Source organism: Lissotriton vulgaris, chromosome 10 (assembly GCF_964263255.1).
Source record: "Lissotriton vulgaris chromosome 10, aLisVul1.2, whole genome shotgun sequence".
Lineage (NCBI taxonomy): Eukaryota > Metazoa > Chordata > Amphibia > Caudata > Salamandridae > Lissotriton > Lissotriton vulgaris.
In genome coordinates this window covers 1,072,706,449-1,072,723,765 of record NC_141698.1, presented here as the reverse complement: position 1 = coordinate 1,072,723,765, position 17,317 = coordinate 1,072,706,449, and the positions used below count along the sequence as shown (strand labels likewise).

At 48.8% G+C, this 17,317-nt stretch overlaps 1 protein-coding gene across 4 annotated transcripts in view; it reads right to left on the bottom strand.

Moving 5' to 3' along the window:
* TOP2B (DNA topoisomerase II beta) overlaps positions 1-17,317 on the bottom strand; it is a 683,650-nt gene that overhangs the window by 83,098 nt on the left and 583,235 nt on the right. For all 4 annotated transcript variants that reach the window (XM_086942134.1, XM_086942133.1, XM_086942135.1 and 1 more), the window contains exon 28: positions 16,542-16,739. In XM_086942134.1, coding sequence (XP_086798260.1) covers positions 16,542-16,739 — 198 coding nt within the window. The remainder of the gene's footprint in view (positions 1-16,541; positions 16,740-17,317) is intronic.

Genomic DNA, 17,317 nt, shown 5'->3' with positions numbered 1-17,317 from the left:
GGGAAGCCTTTGGGAGGGAGGCTGATGCCTTTCATGCGGGGAAATGCGCGTGCTTGTGGTCACGTGAACTGTTAGAAATCCGCCTGGTTAGGTAATTTTCTGGTTTCACGGCAATAGGTCTCTCTGCGAGACCTTAAAAGGAAGTGCCAAGATTGACTTAATAAAAGAAGCACCTTATGCAGTTGTTTCCATTTTATTGGACTAGAATATAGCTTGGCATGGAGAGAGGCTTGACAAAATGCACTTACAAAAACTGCTGTTTTAATAATTTTATAAAATGCGTTTAAGGATCATGCAATCAGATGAACAATGGTTGTAAACTGTGGTTCTCCAGTATTAGTGTCTTTCATAAATTCACATGCTTGAATATTTCCCGTCGTTTAAGTGGGAGCCCTACGGTAAATAAAATAGCAATAACCCTATGATATATGTATATAAAAACAATTACACACATTCCAAAACCATAAATACTTATAAGTACTAAGGTTAGCATTAACACATAGGAATACATAGAAGACAAGAAATCCTTTATAGCATATCCATGTCATTATGTTAGTCCAAACTACAGCCAATCAGGCGCCAGCACCCCTCTAGAACCTTCTCCTCCGAGGCTCAGGCCCTCAGATTTTCGTAGCACAAGAGTGACAAAAGAGTCTAGGAGGAGAAGCGAGCCTCCAAGGGGAGGTGGGTGGGTCGCATGTGAATCTATGAAAGACACCAACACTGGAGAACCACAGTTTACAGGTAAGTAACAATTGTTCTTCTCAAGTATTGGGGTGTCTTTCATAAATTCACATGCTTGAATAGAATAGTAAGCAGTAATAGCAGGCAGCAAGACAAAATAGCAGCGCATTAGCATGAAACAGCAATGAAATGACGTAAGCTGCCAGACCAATAATAGTAAAAAGACTGTACAGGCAGAGGGAAGATAAGAGGCTCACCTTATTTAAAAAGATTATGAAGCACCGCTTGGCCCACTGCTGTATCAGCTTCGTTGATCGTCTCAAGGCAGTAGTGCTTCGTGAAAGTATGCCAGCTGGACCACGTGGCAGCTCAACATATTTGATGAATCGGCACACCAGCAAACAGGGCAGTAGAGGATGACATCGCCCTGGAGGAATGAGCCCTCACTGTAGACTGAAGAGGCTTGCCAGCCTTCTGATGATAGAAGGAAATAGTGGAAGAAATCCAACGTGCAGTAGTTGGCTTGGTAAAAGCACGTCCCTTCCGCATGCGTCCATAAGCAACAGACAGTTGATCAGACCTACGAAAGGGTGCTGTCCTGTCGATGTAGAATTTAAGGCATCTTTTAATGTCCAAAGAATGCAAACGCTGCTCTGCTGGAGATTGGGGATTAGCAAAGAGTCTTTAAGAACACTGGTTCATTAAGGTGAAAATCAGTTGGCACCTTAGCCATGAATGCCGGGTTGGTGCGAAGTATAACAGTCCGATTTGAATTGAAGGAAAGGAGGCTGAATGGTAAAGGCGTGGATATCACTCATGTGACGTGAGGAGGTCAAAGCAAGAAGGGCCACCTTCCAGGTCAAAAATTTCAAATCCGCTTTGTGGATTGGCTCAAAAGGCGCCTTCATCAATTGCGCCAAAACAACATTGAGATGCCAGGTAGGAGGACGCCGCCGGATGGGCGGGAACATCCTGAACAGCCCCTTGAAGAACTGCCGAATGACTATGGATGAGTAGAGAGAGGAAGAACCATCCTGCCGGAAACAAGATATTGCCACTAGAAAGACCTTCAAAGTGGAGTGGGAAAGTCCTGATTGAGCCAACTGGAGAAAGAACGGCAGAAGCTGAGCAGGAGAGGAGTGCACGGGATGGATGTTGACAGATGCAAACCAGTGACAGAACCTTTTCCACTTTAGCTTGTAAGTCTTTAGTGTGGACTGAGCTCTCGCATTGGCCAGAACCTCTCTACATGCTGGCGAAATGTTCAAGTGGGCAAATTCAAGGTGTTCAGGTTCCAGGACAATAATTTGAGAGAGGAGGGGTCCGGATGACAGACCTGACCCTTGTCCATTGTGAGGAGATCCGCTCGAGGACGAAGGTGGATGGGTTCCACTGTGAGAGAAGCAGCAGTTCTGAGAACCACGCTTGTCGAGGCCATCTTGGAGGGATCAGGAGAGTGTGGCCCGGTTGTCTCCGCATTTTCCACAACACTTGAGGAACCAGCGGAATCGGCGGAAAAGCGTAAGCGCATAGATTTCACCAATCCATCAAAAGGGCATTCCCGTACAACCCTTGATGGGGAAGCCAACTTGCATAAGACTGGCATTTCCGGTTCACAGGGTTCGCAAAAAGATCCAAGTCCGGGCGACCCCACAGCTGAAAGATGAAGTCCAGAGTCGGCTGATGCAACTCCCACTCGTGGGTCGAGGACGAGGACCTGCTGAGGGAGTCCGCTAGGATGTTGGAGATGCCTGGTAGGTGAACCTCTGTCAGAGTGATTTGGCGACGGAGTGCCCAGTCCCAGATGCTCTGTGCCAGCTGAGAAAGGAGAGGTGACTTGGTGCCGCCCTGCTGATTTACATAGTGCATACTGGTAGTATTGTCGGTTTGAATGAGCACGGATTCTCCCTGGAGGAGAAGATGGAAAGACTTAAGCGCCAGGAAAATGGCCATTAGTTCCAGTCTGTTGATGTGCCAGGAACGTTGAGACAGGGTCGACTTGCCCTTTATGGATAGCCCCTGAAGATGTGCGCCCCAACCTTCCAGGGAAGCATCAGCGGTAAGGACGAGCTCAGGAACAATGGTTAGGAAAGTGCTGGCAGCGATGTTTGACGGTTGAGCCCACCATTGGAGAGCGGATCTCATCCGAGTGGTCACCAGGACCAGATCGTTGAAAGAACCGGTGACCTGATGCCACCATTTGCCCAGTTCCTCCTGAATTGGGAGACTCTTGAGCCTGCAATTTGGCATCAGGGAAACCAGGAGGACGCCATCCCAAGAAGAGATTTCAATACACGAACTGAAACGGACCCTTTTGAACGGATGAGAGCCACTAGGCGTAGAATCCACAGCCGACGTTCGTGAGGCACGAATGCCTTCGCCAGTAAAGTATCCAGAGTGGCCCCTAGAATGGTAATGCGTGGAGCTGGATCGACCTGAGACTTCTCGGTGTTGATGGAGAGACAGAGGGAGTGGAATAGAGTCTGACAGAATCGAGTGTCCAGAAACGCCTGATGACGAGATTGCGACTTGATGAGACAGTCGTCCAGGTAGGGAAAAATTTGAACTCCCTTCAAACGTAGATATGCCACCACCGGGGCCAGGACTTTCGTGAAGACGCAAGGGGCAGAGCGAAGGCCGAAAGGCAGAACCTTGAATTGAAAGTGTCTGCGCCCTAGCCGGAAGCACAAGTACTTCCGGTGTCTTGGAAGTATCGGCACGTGGAAATAAGCGTCCTGGAGATCAATGGTGGTCATGAAATCGTCCTTCGAGAGAAAGCGGAGAACTTCCAAGAGTGTGAGCATGCGGAAGGATTGGCCTTCAGGTACTTGTTGCACAAGTTACTACTTGTGTAACGATATATCTGTAAGAGACATTAGTTAGTGATAGATTCCTTACCTTAGAATATCCCCAGGCGTCAGACTGGATCCGGAAACCTTTGCGTAGCAGTACCCGTGCGCAGCGGTAGGCGTCGTCAGCGGCTCCGCGTCCGTCGTCGGCGCCGTGATGACGTCGGAGTACTTAGATGCCACCTCCGCGTGCTGACGTCAGTTCTTAGATACAGCTTTTCCGCGCCAGAAGCGCAGATCCATGCCAAAAACCAACACTGGTGCCATGAAACTAGGGCCCTGAAAGGGGATGACCTTAACCCTAGATATTGGTTCGCAGAACGGGGAGGATGGGTGGGTCTGTAAGGAATCTATCACTAACTAATGTCTCTTACAGATATATCGTTACACAAGTAGTAACTTGTGCATCTGAAAGAGACACGTTAGTGATAGATTCCTTACCTTAGAATAGATACCCCAGCAATTCCAACCCCGTGGTGGTGGGTCTGCGAACCAATAATCACAAAAAGTTAGTCAAAAATTGACTGGGTTACTGCTTTTTCCAGATCTGCGCTGGCTGGCACGCAAAAAGAAGACCTGACGTCAGCACGCGGAGGCGGCGTCTAAGTACTCCGATGACGTCATCACGGCGCCCACGACGCCGACGACTGACGTGGAGCCACAGACGACGCCTACTGACGCGCAAGGGTACTGCTACGCAAAAGTTTCTGGATCCAGTCTGACGCCTGGGGATATTCTAAGGTAAGGAATCTATCACTAACGTGTCTCTTTCAGATCAGGGCTCTTAAGTCGAGGATCAGACGCCATTCGCCAGATTTCTTGAGGACAAGGAAAAACCGGGAATAGAATCCCATCCCCGTCAGACTTGGCAACCACTTCGATGGCACCTTTCTGAATCATGAGTCGAATTTGTCGAAAGAGCTCCCTGAGGTGAGCCGGAGGTGGACCAGTTGGTGGTGTGGTTGGAGGGAACTTGACAAACTCCAAAGCATGGTCTTTTGATACAATGTCCAGCACCCAACGGTCTGAGGTGTTTGAAGGCCAATTGGAAAAGAAAAGGGAGATTCGACCTCCAACTTTGAGCGGGGAAGGCAAGTCATTGCTTCTTAGAAGCAGAGCCTCTGTAGGAAGACTTTCCTCTGTAAGACTTGGTAGACTGCTGCCGATAGGACTGCTGTGACTGGGAGGAATATCGTTGATTTCCTTGGCCAAAGGAGCGGTACTGGTTGGATCCGCCGCGAAAAGAAGAGGTGCTGTGTCCGCACACACCACAAAAAGGCTGTTTGCGAAACTGCAAAGTGCCTAATGCACGTGCCGTTTCTGTGTCCTTTTTTATTGTTTGAAGTGCGTCGTCCACATGCTGGCCAAAAAGCGATTCGCCGTCAGAGGGCATGTCGAGGATTTTCGCCTGAACCTCCTGGCAAAAAAAAAAAAAAAAAAAAAAAAAGTGGAACGTAGCCATCCCTGACCACGTAAAACAGCTGCCCCCGCTAGCTGACGAAAACCAGTGCACGTAATGTCCACAGAGTAGTCGATAATCTCTGAAGACCCTCTCTCTCCCTCCTGAAGAATCTTGAGAGCCTCTGCTCTGGAGGGCTCAGGGATGAGGTCGATAAAAGAAGACATATCCGACCACATCTGGCGGTCGTAGTGCCCCAGAATGGCCAGACAATTTGCAGCCCTCACGGTGGTAGAAGCCATAGTGGAAAAATGTTTGCCGATGGCATCAAGTCGACGTCCCTCCCGGTCAGGAGGAGCGGTTATCAGAGAAGACTGGTTCCTGGAACGGCGCTGTGCCGCCTGGGTGATCACACAATCTGGTTTAGGCTGCGATACCAAGCAAGCTGGAGAACCCTGGTGCTCCCTATATTTCTTCTCCAAACGAGGAGGAAGTGCCGGAATAGAATTTGGCATCTGCATCAGTTTGACACCCTCGTTCCAAATGAAGTCAATTATGGGCACTGTCGGGACCTGTTTAAAAGGTTGACTCTTGAAATCATAAAGAAAATAGTCCTCATCCTTCAGAACCACAGGAAGTTTAAAACGCTGCCCCTCGTTCCATAAGTTGGTGAAAACCAGCTATATCCACAGGAGAGGAATCCCCCGGACCAGTAGGTGGCGGAGACGGTGTCTGGATCTGATAGTCGTCCCAGTCCACCATGTTCCCATCATCATCATCGACTTCTCCGTCTTCCCAATCTGGGCGAGGGTCATCATCCTCATAAACCGTTGCATGGACCTGAATAGAGGTTGTTTGAGCTGCAGAGGGCGCAACTGACTGGCAGTGGAGCAGGGGGAGGAGCTGCGGTAGCTGCATGCACCGTAGGTGGAGGAGACCCCTGGTGAGACGGTGGAAATCATCTATTATGATCTTCAAGCATGTATTGGAGATTAGAAATGAGTTAGAGTGGTATTTGAGCAGTGGGAACCTGAACAGAAGGTTCCTCCTCATGAAAATAAGGATCGACCTGATGATCCTCAGTCTTGACAATTAATGACTAGCTCCGAAGGGCTTTGAGCTGCCCGGAACCTATCATCTTCCTCCTCATCAGAACCAGAGTCCTGCTCCGAACCCGTGGTAAAAAGGTGACGGAGGTAGAGTATGACGTGGAAGCTGATCCAAAGGCACCGTTGGTGTAGAGGGTCAACAGCAGAAGCCCCAGATCCGGATGAAGAAAATGGCACCAGAGGCAATGATGCGAAGGTAGACGTCTACTACATTATAATCGTCAACGGGACAACCATTGCAGACGAAGCAGTCGACGAAGCAGTCGACGAAGCAGTCGACGAAGCAGTCGACGGCAAGACCACAGCTGTCGACAAAGCAGCCGTCGACAAGACCACAACCGTCGACGAAGCCGCCGTCGACGGAGCCACCATCGACGGGGCCGGCGGCGGCGAAACAACCGACGGAGTCGTCGCAGCACCCGCCGATGAAGAGGCTCTCTTCACAGTAAGTGTCGACGAAGATTTCGATGTCGACTAGATTGCCTTCTTAGATGTCAACGATGAGATTGGGATCGTCGACGAGACAGATTTGTAGCTCACACACACCATCGTCGACACTGACTACGTCGACGCAGCTGCTGTCGACGACCCACTGGCACAAGTCGTCGTCACCGTCGTTGTCAGAGAGCTGGAGACGGCAGATTTCATCGTCGGAACGACCGTCGACGCTCCCGTCGACGATGTTGCACGTTTTTTAGTGGAAACATGCGTGGAAGGAGCCGTGGACGCCTGAGAGTCAGATCTCGGGGCGTAGGCGTAGTAGGAGGAGGTGGAGACACAGCAGGAGCCTTCTGAAGCTGAAGTTTTTTCTTTTTCAAGAAAGGAGATGGCAAATCCTGCACACTGCTACGTTTAGAAGCGGCTCTAGACATACCTGACGCAAGGCTTTCTGCGTCAGAAAGAGGTGAATCCTTATCCTTCAACCTCTGCAACCACAGGAGGAGACAACCCTTCCCTGTCCTTAAAGGTCTTGGTGGAGAAAGTCCTGCAAATTTTACATTTTCCTACCTCATGCTCTGGATAGAGGCAGTAAATACACTTCATGTGAGGGTCCTCTGAGAAGAGACGCAACTCCCACAAGAAGCACATGGTCGAAACAAAGACTTCTTACTTGAAGAAAACCCAGAAAAAAACTGTAGAAATCTTGAAAGAAGTTGAACTGAGCAGAGCTCAGGGAGACTCCCTTCACAAGACGTGCAGTAGAAAATCTGAGGGTCTGAGCCTCTGAGGAGAAGGTTCTAGAGGGGTGCTGGCGCCTGATTGGCTGTAGTTTAGACTAACATAATGACATGGATATGCTATAAAGGTTTTCTTGTCTTCTATGTATTCCTCTGTGTTATTGCTAACCTTAGTACTTATAAGTATTTATAGATTTGGAATGCATGTAATTATGTTTTTATATAGATATATAAAATTGGTTTATTGCTATTTTATTTACCGTGGGGCTCCCACTTCGACGACGGGGAATATTCAAGCATGTGAATCTGTGAAAGACACCCCAATACTGGAGAAAAAAAATTACTTTAGAATATGAAACATGGAATATCAGATTTCAGGAGTACAAAAGAAGAGTAAGCTAGCCAGCCATAGCGCTAACAATTCTGCATTTTCTTTTCCTAGTAGGCTGGTGTTCATCCACACACTCGTGTAAGCTGCAGTTTGTCTTGCATGAAATGTAGGCCCGAGTCAGCAGCTAATACAAAAAATTACTGTGTAATATTCCAGCATCCAATTTCATGGCAAATTTGGTAAGCTTGCAGTGCTTCTCAGAGGAAGGCTTGGCTGTAAGAAGCCAAAGCATCTAAAATGAGAAGGGTATTAACAACTAAATTATGGTGCCTGAATAAACTGTAGCATTTATTTGTAAATAAGAACCACTCCCTATTTACAGCAGACCCAAAGTCTGTAAACTGTAAATCCAAAGTCCTCTCTTTGGTGGAAACTGGGTTTTTGCTGCAGTACCAGGACAACTCAAAAAGGAGTACCACACCAATTAAAAAAAAATACGTTTTGCTCAAGATTTATTTTAAGACCAAGATTTTTGCAAAAAGGAGTACTTTTTATTTTTAAATAGAAATTCTGTTCAGTTTCAAAGTGGACATTTAGTGCAATTTCCAGTCTAACCCTATAGAGAAAAACAGTGTGGTTTTACAGGTAAGTAACCAACTTAAAAATCCAGTCTTCAAGTTGCAGGGTCAGCAGTGGGCAAGGTTCAGGTATGCACAAACACTGCACCACCAGTGGCAATGGGACAGCCGGGAGCAGAGGTCAAAGTTGAAGATCAAACCCAATATTACCCAGTAGGCAGGGGGTGCTTGAAGCCACATTGCTTGCAGATAAGTAAAGCGGCTGCAGGACTCTAGGTTTAGGCAAGCACGGGGCCACAAGGCAGAACATACAACACCAGCAGCACAGGGGCAGCTGTGTGCAGGGCGCAAACACTGTGACAGACGTCTGTAGGAAGCTGGCTGTATTTATACACTATACCAAAAAGAAGGTATAGTGTCCACAGAATCCAGTGGAACCCCAAAGGTAGGCAAAGGTAAAAGTAAATAGCACCCTACTCCCTATTTGTGGTAGTGTGGGCGAGCAGTATGGCTTTATCAGAGGGTAGTGTTCAGCATTTATTGTACACACTTAATCAGCAAATGATGTCACACACTCATTTGTATAAAATATTGTTATTTTATTTCTAGATCCAAACCAAGCTTGGAACAGGTAAGTGGAATAAATGCTTTTCAAAATCTTATCCAGTGATTTACAATTTAATACAAGTTTAAATGCAGTTGATTGAAATACAGGTAAGTCAATATGTCGAAATTATTGTTCAGATTACTTTTCAGACTTCTTTTTAAGTTACTTTTCCTACTCTGTGTGATATGCCTAGATATCACACAGACATTTCCTAGAGAAAAGGTAAGTAAAATCAGTTTTGTACAGTTGTAGTTTTCCAGGGTTTCACACAAATCAACTCCACACTTAAAACACTTTTCAAGGAAAAACAGTCACTGTATTCCTAAGGAGAGAAGGATAATGTTACTTACCCAGTAAGCATCTGTTCTTGGCATATAGAGCTATGTTTCACTGCAAATTAATCTAAGAGCTAAGAGCTAAGAGCTACCTTGTGTTTTCGAGTGCCCAGTGCTCTACAAATTGGGGCCAACCATATCCGCCGTAGAACTTTATAAGCGGGACACACAAACAACAAGTGAGCCAAATACTCTAAATTTACATGGCAAATAAGGCAGGAAGAGTCATCCACTGTATCCCATCTCGCAGTAAATTACTTTACAGGTAAGGTTTCCACTCTAAGTTGGAAATAGAGCTTTCTTTTGTGACGCTTGGCTATGGTGTCCCAATAAGGTTCCAGATTTTGTACTTGTTTTACATCTAGGAATTGTCCAGTTAGTGTCGAAGGATCGCTATTTCTATAGTACGAGTTACTTACCTTTAGTAACAATGTATCTGGTAGAGACAATTCTAGCCGCAGATTCCTTAACGTAGAATTATCCTCAGGTGTGAGACTGGAGACAGAAACTTTTTGCTACAGCAACCCCGCGCGCCGGGGGAACGGCATCAGGCGACTCCGCCCAGGCGTAGTCCACGTACGTGACGTCAGCGAGGTCATACAAGTCCCACCCTGGCGCGCCTTCGTCAGCTTTCTTCAGAGAACTTTTCCGCGCCACAACGCAGAGCCATCAGACAAAACTGTGGGAGTATAGGAACAGTGTGCAGTACCCAAAAGCAGGGAAAAGAATACGAACAGAGCACAGCCCTGAGCAGCAACCCTGCCAGTACAGAGATAGCCCCCCTGGAGACAAGGAAAATATATATTTAAACAAAATTATAACATAAAGCAGGACTACAACCCCAACCAATGACAAGGAAGGGGAACCAGTCCAGGACAAACAAGGAACGACCCCCCATCAAAGACAGCCCCTTCCCATAATGTGACAACCCCTATAAGGAACAAAGGGCAGAGGCACAGCCAAAAGACCCTAACCTAGAGGATAGCAGAGAGGCCAGAACCCCAGTAAGAAAGGGAAGAGGTAGGGGAGGGGGCGAGAGTAGGCCCTAAACTGGAGCAATCAGAGCATAACGGCACAGAAGTACTCATAAACCCATCCTCCAGCGAGTAAATAGAGGAGGAAAAAGAGCAAAGAAACAGGACGAACATCCTGACAGAAGAGCGACAGAAGGCACTCACTGAAGATAGAGCCATTCGCAGGAAGGCGAACGCAGAAGATCAAGCCAAGGGTCCTTGCAAAATGGGGAGGAAGGTCGGGCCGTGAAAGAATCTGCGGCTAGAATCGTCTCTACCAGATACATTGTTACCGAAGGTAAGTAGCTTGTACATTTGATAGAGACTACTAGCCGTTATTCCTTAACGTAGAATAGATACCCTAGCCATACCCACGGGGAAGGAGGGTCTGCAAGAGGACCCACCGGCCTGGACATAGCAGAGGTTCCCACAGGGGGCAAGTCAAACGGACAGGGAGAAGAGCCCTGTCCCCCAGGCAAGGGGAACTCCTACAATCAGAAAACCACTGACCCCGAAGGGGATGCGGGAAGAACAAAAGAAGAGGTAGCCCGTTCACACTCAGCAGAGGAAATAATGGCAGGCAAGAGGAGGCCAAACCACATCTGTACAAGGCAACATAACCTCCATCCAAGTCCAGGAAGAAGAGGACCTAGGAAGAAGATCAACCTAGAGACTCCAAGGAGACGAGGTAGAACAAAAGCAAGTCCCCCACCCGGGACACACCCAGTGAAGAGGGCAGCCGAGTCTACCGCAGCCAGAAAGCAAGTGACCAGACAGAATGGCGCCGACAGCAATAAAGCAGGCAGAGCAGAGAGAGAGAGAGAGAGAGAGAGGGAGAGAGAGAGAGCCCGGAGTACCCAGGAAGAACCGGGCAGGCTGTGCCCGAAAGAAGAAGGAACACAAAATCCATCATAGCCCTCAAGGAGGAGAGACAGAGAACACCATAGGGCAATGCCCTCACGGCAAGCCAGACGCCAGCCCAAGACAGACAGCAGGAATGCGAAGAAGGGCCCTGACACGAGTCAGGTAAGAGCCACAAATGCGACTCAAAAAGAAGCGGAACCAGAGCCATAACGTTGGAACGCAGACAGCAGACCAGGCGAACAGCACAGCGACCCCAGAGTAGGACACTCTGGGGTAGGACACTCCGGAACGCAACTCAAGGCATACCAAGTCAACAACAAGAGAGTTGCACTTGCAACATACTTTAACTCCATGGAGAGCTGAGGGCCGAAGGCGACCACAGCTCCCAAGCAGAGAACAAGCTATATAACAGCTACCACTACCCCACATAGGGTAAGTTATGTCCTAAGACATGGGAACCATCTTAGGAAGAAACTTCTGCAGCAGAGAACAGAAAGGACCAAGGGAAAAAAAAAACAGCAGAAGGCTTGTCAAGCAGCCAAAGAGAAAACCAGAAGGCCTAATCTCAGGGCCAACCTGGTGCATATAACTCAAGGCAAAAACACAGTAAAGAAGGGCCGGCCAGCCGCCAACAGAACTTCAGTCCCCCGAAAGAGGACTCAAATGCACAAGAGCACACAGATCACACAAGTGGGGGCGACACGCCCCAACGAAAGAACAACTCTCGAAAACCATATCAACTCACAGGTCACGGAGGAGGAGGAGGTGGAAGAGGAGGAAGAGAAGGAGGAGGCCGAAGCCCCGCCAAGAACCTCTGGATGGCCGAGTCAGCAGGGGCGTGGAACAAAGAAGTGCCATCGAAGGGAAGTCTACCAGCCGTTCCCGAACATTTTCTGGGAACACGCTGTCCCAAAGCCAAGCATGGCGGCGAAGGGTAACCAAAGCCTTTGCATGACCAAGCACCTCTGAGATGTCCACGAGAGGAGCGAAGAATAAACGCCGCCAGCTCCCGGCCATCTAACGCATGGTGCTGCAAATCAACACAAGCACCCTCCTGAGGGGCGGTAGACCTAAGGGACTCCACCGAGTCCCACAAGCAAGAAGTGGCCCTAGCCAAGACACAGTGTGTTAAGGACTCGTAGAGCCACGCTGGTCAAAGCGAACATATTGCGCCCCCAAGAGTCCAATCAGCAGGTCTCCCGTGACGGGGGCGACAACTCGAGCGGCAGGGAGGGAAAGGAGACTCAAAAGGGGGCTTCTGGCAGAGGGGTGGAGGGAAAGACACACCGGGTCACTCGGTGCGGTCAGGTGATGGTTCAGAAGGTGTTGGGGCACAGGATCCCCCGTGGCAGGACGACCCAAGTCCCCAACAGAGAAGAATGGAGCGAACCCTCGAAGGAAAGCAAAAGCTCACTACCACCAGAGCCCTGGTGGAGAACATCCAGAAGATGATCTGCAGGAAAATGGGAAGCTGGATCACCCATGCGCAAATTTCCCACAGCCGTGGAAACAGAGCAAACAAAGGCCGCACCCATCTCTGAAAGGCCTCGCGGTGGGGAAAGCAGCTCCTCGGTAGGCGACGGCATCAAGCTAAGACGGCCGTCCCCCAAGCCAACCGAAGTGGGGAAAGGCCAGGTCAGGAAAGAAAGAAGAGGGACCTGTGGCTCCACCGGCGAAGACCGAGACGACGGCGAGGAGCTGTCTTTTGATGACGTCGGGGGAAAAAGCCACGACGACGCAGCCCGTCTCCGGCGAGGACGACATTAGCAGGCGCCGAACTTCCGGCGAAGAGAAGGCGTCCGAAGAAGAGTCCACAACCCGACACCTGTCTGGTGCAGTAGAGTCCGGAACCCGAGGGGAAGACGTAGTCGTCGTCAAGCGCCAGAGGAGATGCCGGACTGGCCTCCGCCATAGCACACGGCACAGGAGACCGGGCCTGGGCCTGAGCTGGGGCGGCGACGATTTGACCTCCGATGAGGCAGAGGCTTCGTGGAAGGACGAAGGGGACCCAGGGAGTGACAAGGAGTCCCACGCCAGGCGGGACCCATGAGAGGGTAAGAGGGGCCCGCCGACCCCCACGGCGGCGCCAGGGCAGACTCGACCTCCGAATGGGCAGCCGCCTGCATGAAGGGACTAAAGGGACTGAAGGGACCCGGGGGAGGGACGAGGAGTCCCAGCCTCGACCCATGATGGGACGAGAGGGTCCACTGACCACTGTGGCGCCGCCCAGGCCAGCAGCTGCCGGGGCCGTGGCGACGTCACCTCTGCCTCAGACAAGATCGCCGCCTGTCCATAGGGCTGAGAGGGGCTTGGGGATGCTACCCAAGCCCCGGCGACCTCCCGCGACACCACAGGTAATCCCGCAGGAGTTTGCGGCGAAGCAGAGGCGCCGTGGTCTGAAGGAGGGACCTCCGAAGGGCCGCAACCCAACAGCACCACATCCTCCAAGCCTGGATCCGAACCAGTCGGCCCGGAGCCACGCACAACGCAAGGGATCCGCAGACGTCCCGGGGGGGGGGGGGGGGGGAGGAGGAGGAATTTAAGCCAGCGAGGCCTGCAAAGCCGCTGCATTTGTCTCCATCTGGGTTCTCGACGCCCCCACACCGGGAAACGGTGGATATGGGGGGGGGGGGGGGGGGGGGAGTCGCAGGGCCGCATCACCCACTGAGAGCCCACGCCCCCACAGGCCAGAAACCAGCCCTCGGGAACAAACAGCAACACTTACCGACAGGTGAGCAATGCTCTTGCGGCTTAGGAGAAAGACCAGGACGACAACGGCGGCTTCGAAAACCCTTCCACAGAAGCTGATCGAGGTGATGAAGCTGATCTGGACATGCGAGCAGAGAGGTTTCATCCGGCGCTTCCGCTGCGACTTTGGAGTTGTGATGTTCCCCTAAGCTCCACATGCAAATGAGGTGAGTGTCCGTCACCGACATCAGGCGTCCACAAGACAAGCAGGTCTTAAAGCCCGAAGGCATCCACACACTGTTCCCGCAAACACACGCAATAGCGAAGGGGAAAGGCCTACGCAGGCCCAGAGCACGTACCGGAGCCTCGTTGCACGCGGAAAAGGAAAAAAATGGCTTAGGTGTGCCGGGGTGGGACTTATGTGACCTCGCTGATGTCATGTACGCGGACTACGCCTGGGCGGAGTGACGTGATGCTGTCCTCCCCGGCACGCAGGGTTGCTGTGGCAAAAAGTTTCCAGATCCAGTCTCACGCCTGGGGATAAATCCTTATTAAGGAATCTGCGGCTAGTAGTCTCTATCAGATGTGGGTTACAGTGAGGTGGACAATATTTTTTATTAGTATCCAGCTTTGTGATATCATACTTGGGAATTCTGGGACAGGGTTATACTGACTTCCCACTAAAAATGGTCATGCAGGGGGTAGTGACCCTAAGGGTCAGTTGCCCATTTGATACTACCCCACTTTCCCCTAACATCCCTAAATTCAGTATTGAGGGGGGTCCCTAGCACCAGAGAAACAGATTCTGAGGATCTAAGAAGAGAAAGGACACTGAAGAGCCAAAAAAGCAGAGAGCACAGAAGAAGCAGCTGAACTGGTACCAACACTGACGGTCTGTCTGCCTCCATCGAAAACTGCACCAAAGTCGACCTCTCCTGCTGACTCCAGAGACCTGGGAGGACTGCCTGCCTTCAAAAAAGACTCAAGACCTCCCGTAAGTAGCAGACCTGTTCTGAAGAAACTCCAGAAGAGAAGACTCTGAGGCCTCCGGAACTGCCAAAACTCTACACCAGAAGCTATCACTGGACCAGTCGCCTCTGGCCCAAGTTGAAGTAGGCTACTGGTGTCAACAAGGTCCCCCGGCCTTCCAAAGCCAGAGTCCATCGTGGATTCACCCCTGGTAGACTCTGACGCCACCTGCAGCCTCTGCTTGCAGGCCCCCTCAACAGCAACTGCTCCCTGTAAGAAAATCCAACGCCTAAGGACACCTCTGCACCCATCCCCCTGGGCCTTGGAGAAGTGGCCTAAAGGTTACCCCAAGTATCACAAGGCCTGTGCCAATTTGTTGGTTCAGCCCAACAAGCCTCCTGGCTAGAGCCTGCAGCCTTTTTCTGCCAATTTTAATTGAAATCCATTGAGCTCCCGATGCAGTTTTGCACCCGGAGCCCTCGTGTCACTGGTGGTGTTCTGTTGGTGCTGCTTTGGACCTTGCCCACCACTCACCTTAACTCCTGGAACTTGGTCTTGTAAGTTGCTGTACTATACCCGTTTGCAGAACTTGTTCTGCCTTCCATAGGATAACATTGCGGAACTCAGAAATTGCACTGTGTTAACTTTTCAAAGGGAAAATAATTTATATTTGAAAATGTATTTATCAGACCGATTTTTCTCTGATGCTTGAACATATAAAGATACTTGCTATTTTTATAAATTGGTGTGGATCTCTTTTTTGAGACGTGTGACCTCGCTGATGTATCGACAGTGTGGATTGCAAATACTCCTCTGCGTTAAGCCTAAGGCTGTTTGACCACACTAGCCCCCAAATGAGCACCTTGGGACTGCATTGCAACCCCATGTCCACTCATAAGGGAACAGCTGGACTCTATACATGGTATATCAGGTTCTTGATACATCACATAAAGAGGCAGCTTCCTACACTCTTCCAAAATGTAAGCAACCAATCTACTGCAGGGGGCATTAGACTTACCCAAATAGGAGTTTAATGTTGAAATCCATTGCCTCAACGTCTCATACTAGAAGCAAGCTTTTCTAAATTAAAAATCGAACTTCCTCCACCAAGTAACTCCAAAGCATGAGCCTAGAAAGTACTCTTATTGTAGGATACTGTTACATCCTTTTCTATTGCTTATTCCCTGTACCTTTAAATCCTACATGTTATTCTTTGAGTGTTCTTAGAACACTATGCTCTTGGCTTCTGGTCAGTTGCACTGTTCCTGATCCAAGAGACTGGTGTACATGTTGCTGTGCTGCTGTTTATTAAACCATCTTATTGCTGAACCAATTCTTCTGGATTATTCAACAGATACAGACTACAAATGTCTGCCTGGCTTGTTGGGCTATCCCCTTCCAGATACTAAATATACGATTACGCTTCATTTTCAAGCCTATTTATTTGGTTGGGTGGTGTTTCCTTGTAGGGAAAAAATAGGTAAGTTCTTCAGGTTGAGGTACTGGGTGCAAAGGTTACAGTTTCTATCATATAACTCTGCTTAGCTCCAAACACCTTGCTGCCACCCAATTTTGTATAAAACATCTAGATTCATCTGACACTCTAAAATGTGTGTCTTCTAATACATGCGGATGAACTCACAGCAGACATTTGCAGTCAAGTAGTAGTATTTGAGTAGGCAGACTGCATGCTGGCAAACTAAAAAATATGCAAACATATCAAGGAGAAATTTAAGTACAGCCAATTTTTTTTAATCTTATGCAATTACTGATTGAACACTCTCTGAATATAAAATGCGGGGAATTAAATTAACCACTAATAGCCAAGCTAAGTTTGTGGTAATAACTTTGGTCTATACATTTATTTTGTCAGAATAATCATATCAGTAGGTTTGGAAACTGTCCAAGGTAAAAAAAGAACTTTAATTGGAACCAACCTTCTTCTTCTTCATCAACTTCTTGCTGGCATCGGCCTTCATTGCAGATGTCACCTCTGGAATTACTCTCCTACCCAAATCGGAAGGCATTGTCTCCTCCAACTGCATCTTCTTAAACTTTGGTTTTCCAACCTTGCCTTTTACTGCTTTGCCTATAAACCCTGCCAAAATGTCTTCTTTCTCCTGGTTTTCAACTTTCTGAGAATGAGTATTTTTGAAGGGGAATTAAAAAACAAATAAACATGCACAGTTGTAAATTTCAGTAAGTTCTAAAAATCAAAGAAAGTATTTAATGGTGCACAAATACATTATGCAGCAACAAATAGTGGAAAATAATGGTTAGTGAAAACAGACCAATTATCTTCACCAAACTGCTTTTTGGGGTCGCTGGTCCCCTTTAAACCATATAAAACAAATATGTTGTGCACATCTATAAATGTCAACATTACACCTGCACTGGTCTAAAACGGACACAGGCCGGCAATACAGCAGGGAAATTAAACATGGACAGAAAATTGACAAAATGCAGACAACAAAGCAGAGCACTGTACAGGCTTGGTAAACAAAGCAGCGCTGTGTTCATCAGGGTAATGTAGATCGCTTAAAACACTATTCCACGTAATATAATAAAGGTTGAAGTATGGAAAGAAGGAAATACATGAAACCCACAATAAGCTGAGTATCATGGCCTCCTACACAGTTGCAGTCAACAGGCTAAATTGTGAAACCGTTCAGTTCTGAACTACAGCTTATGAATAATAATGCTTGTTTTTCAC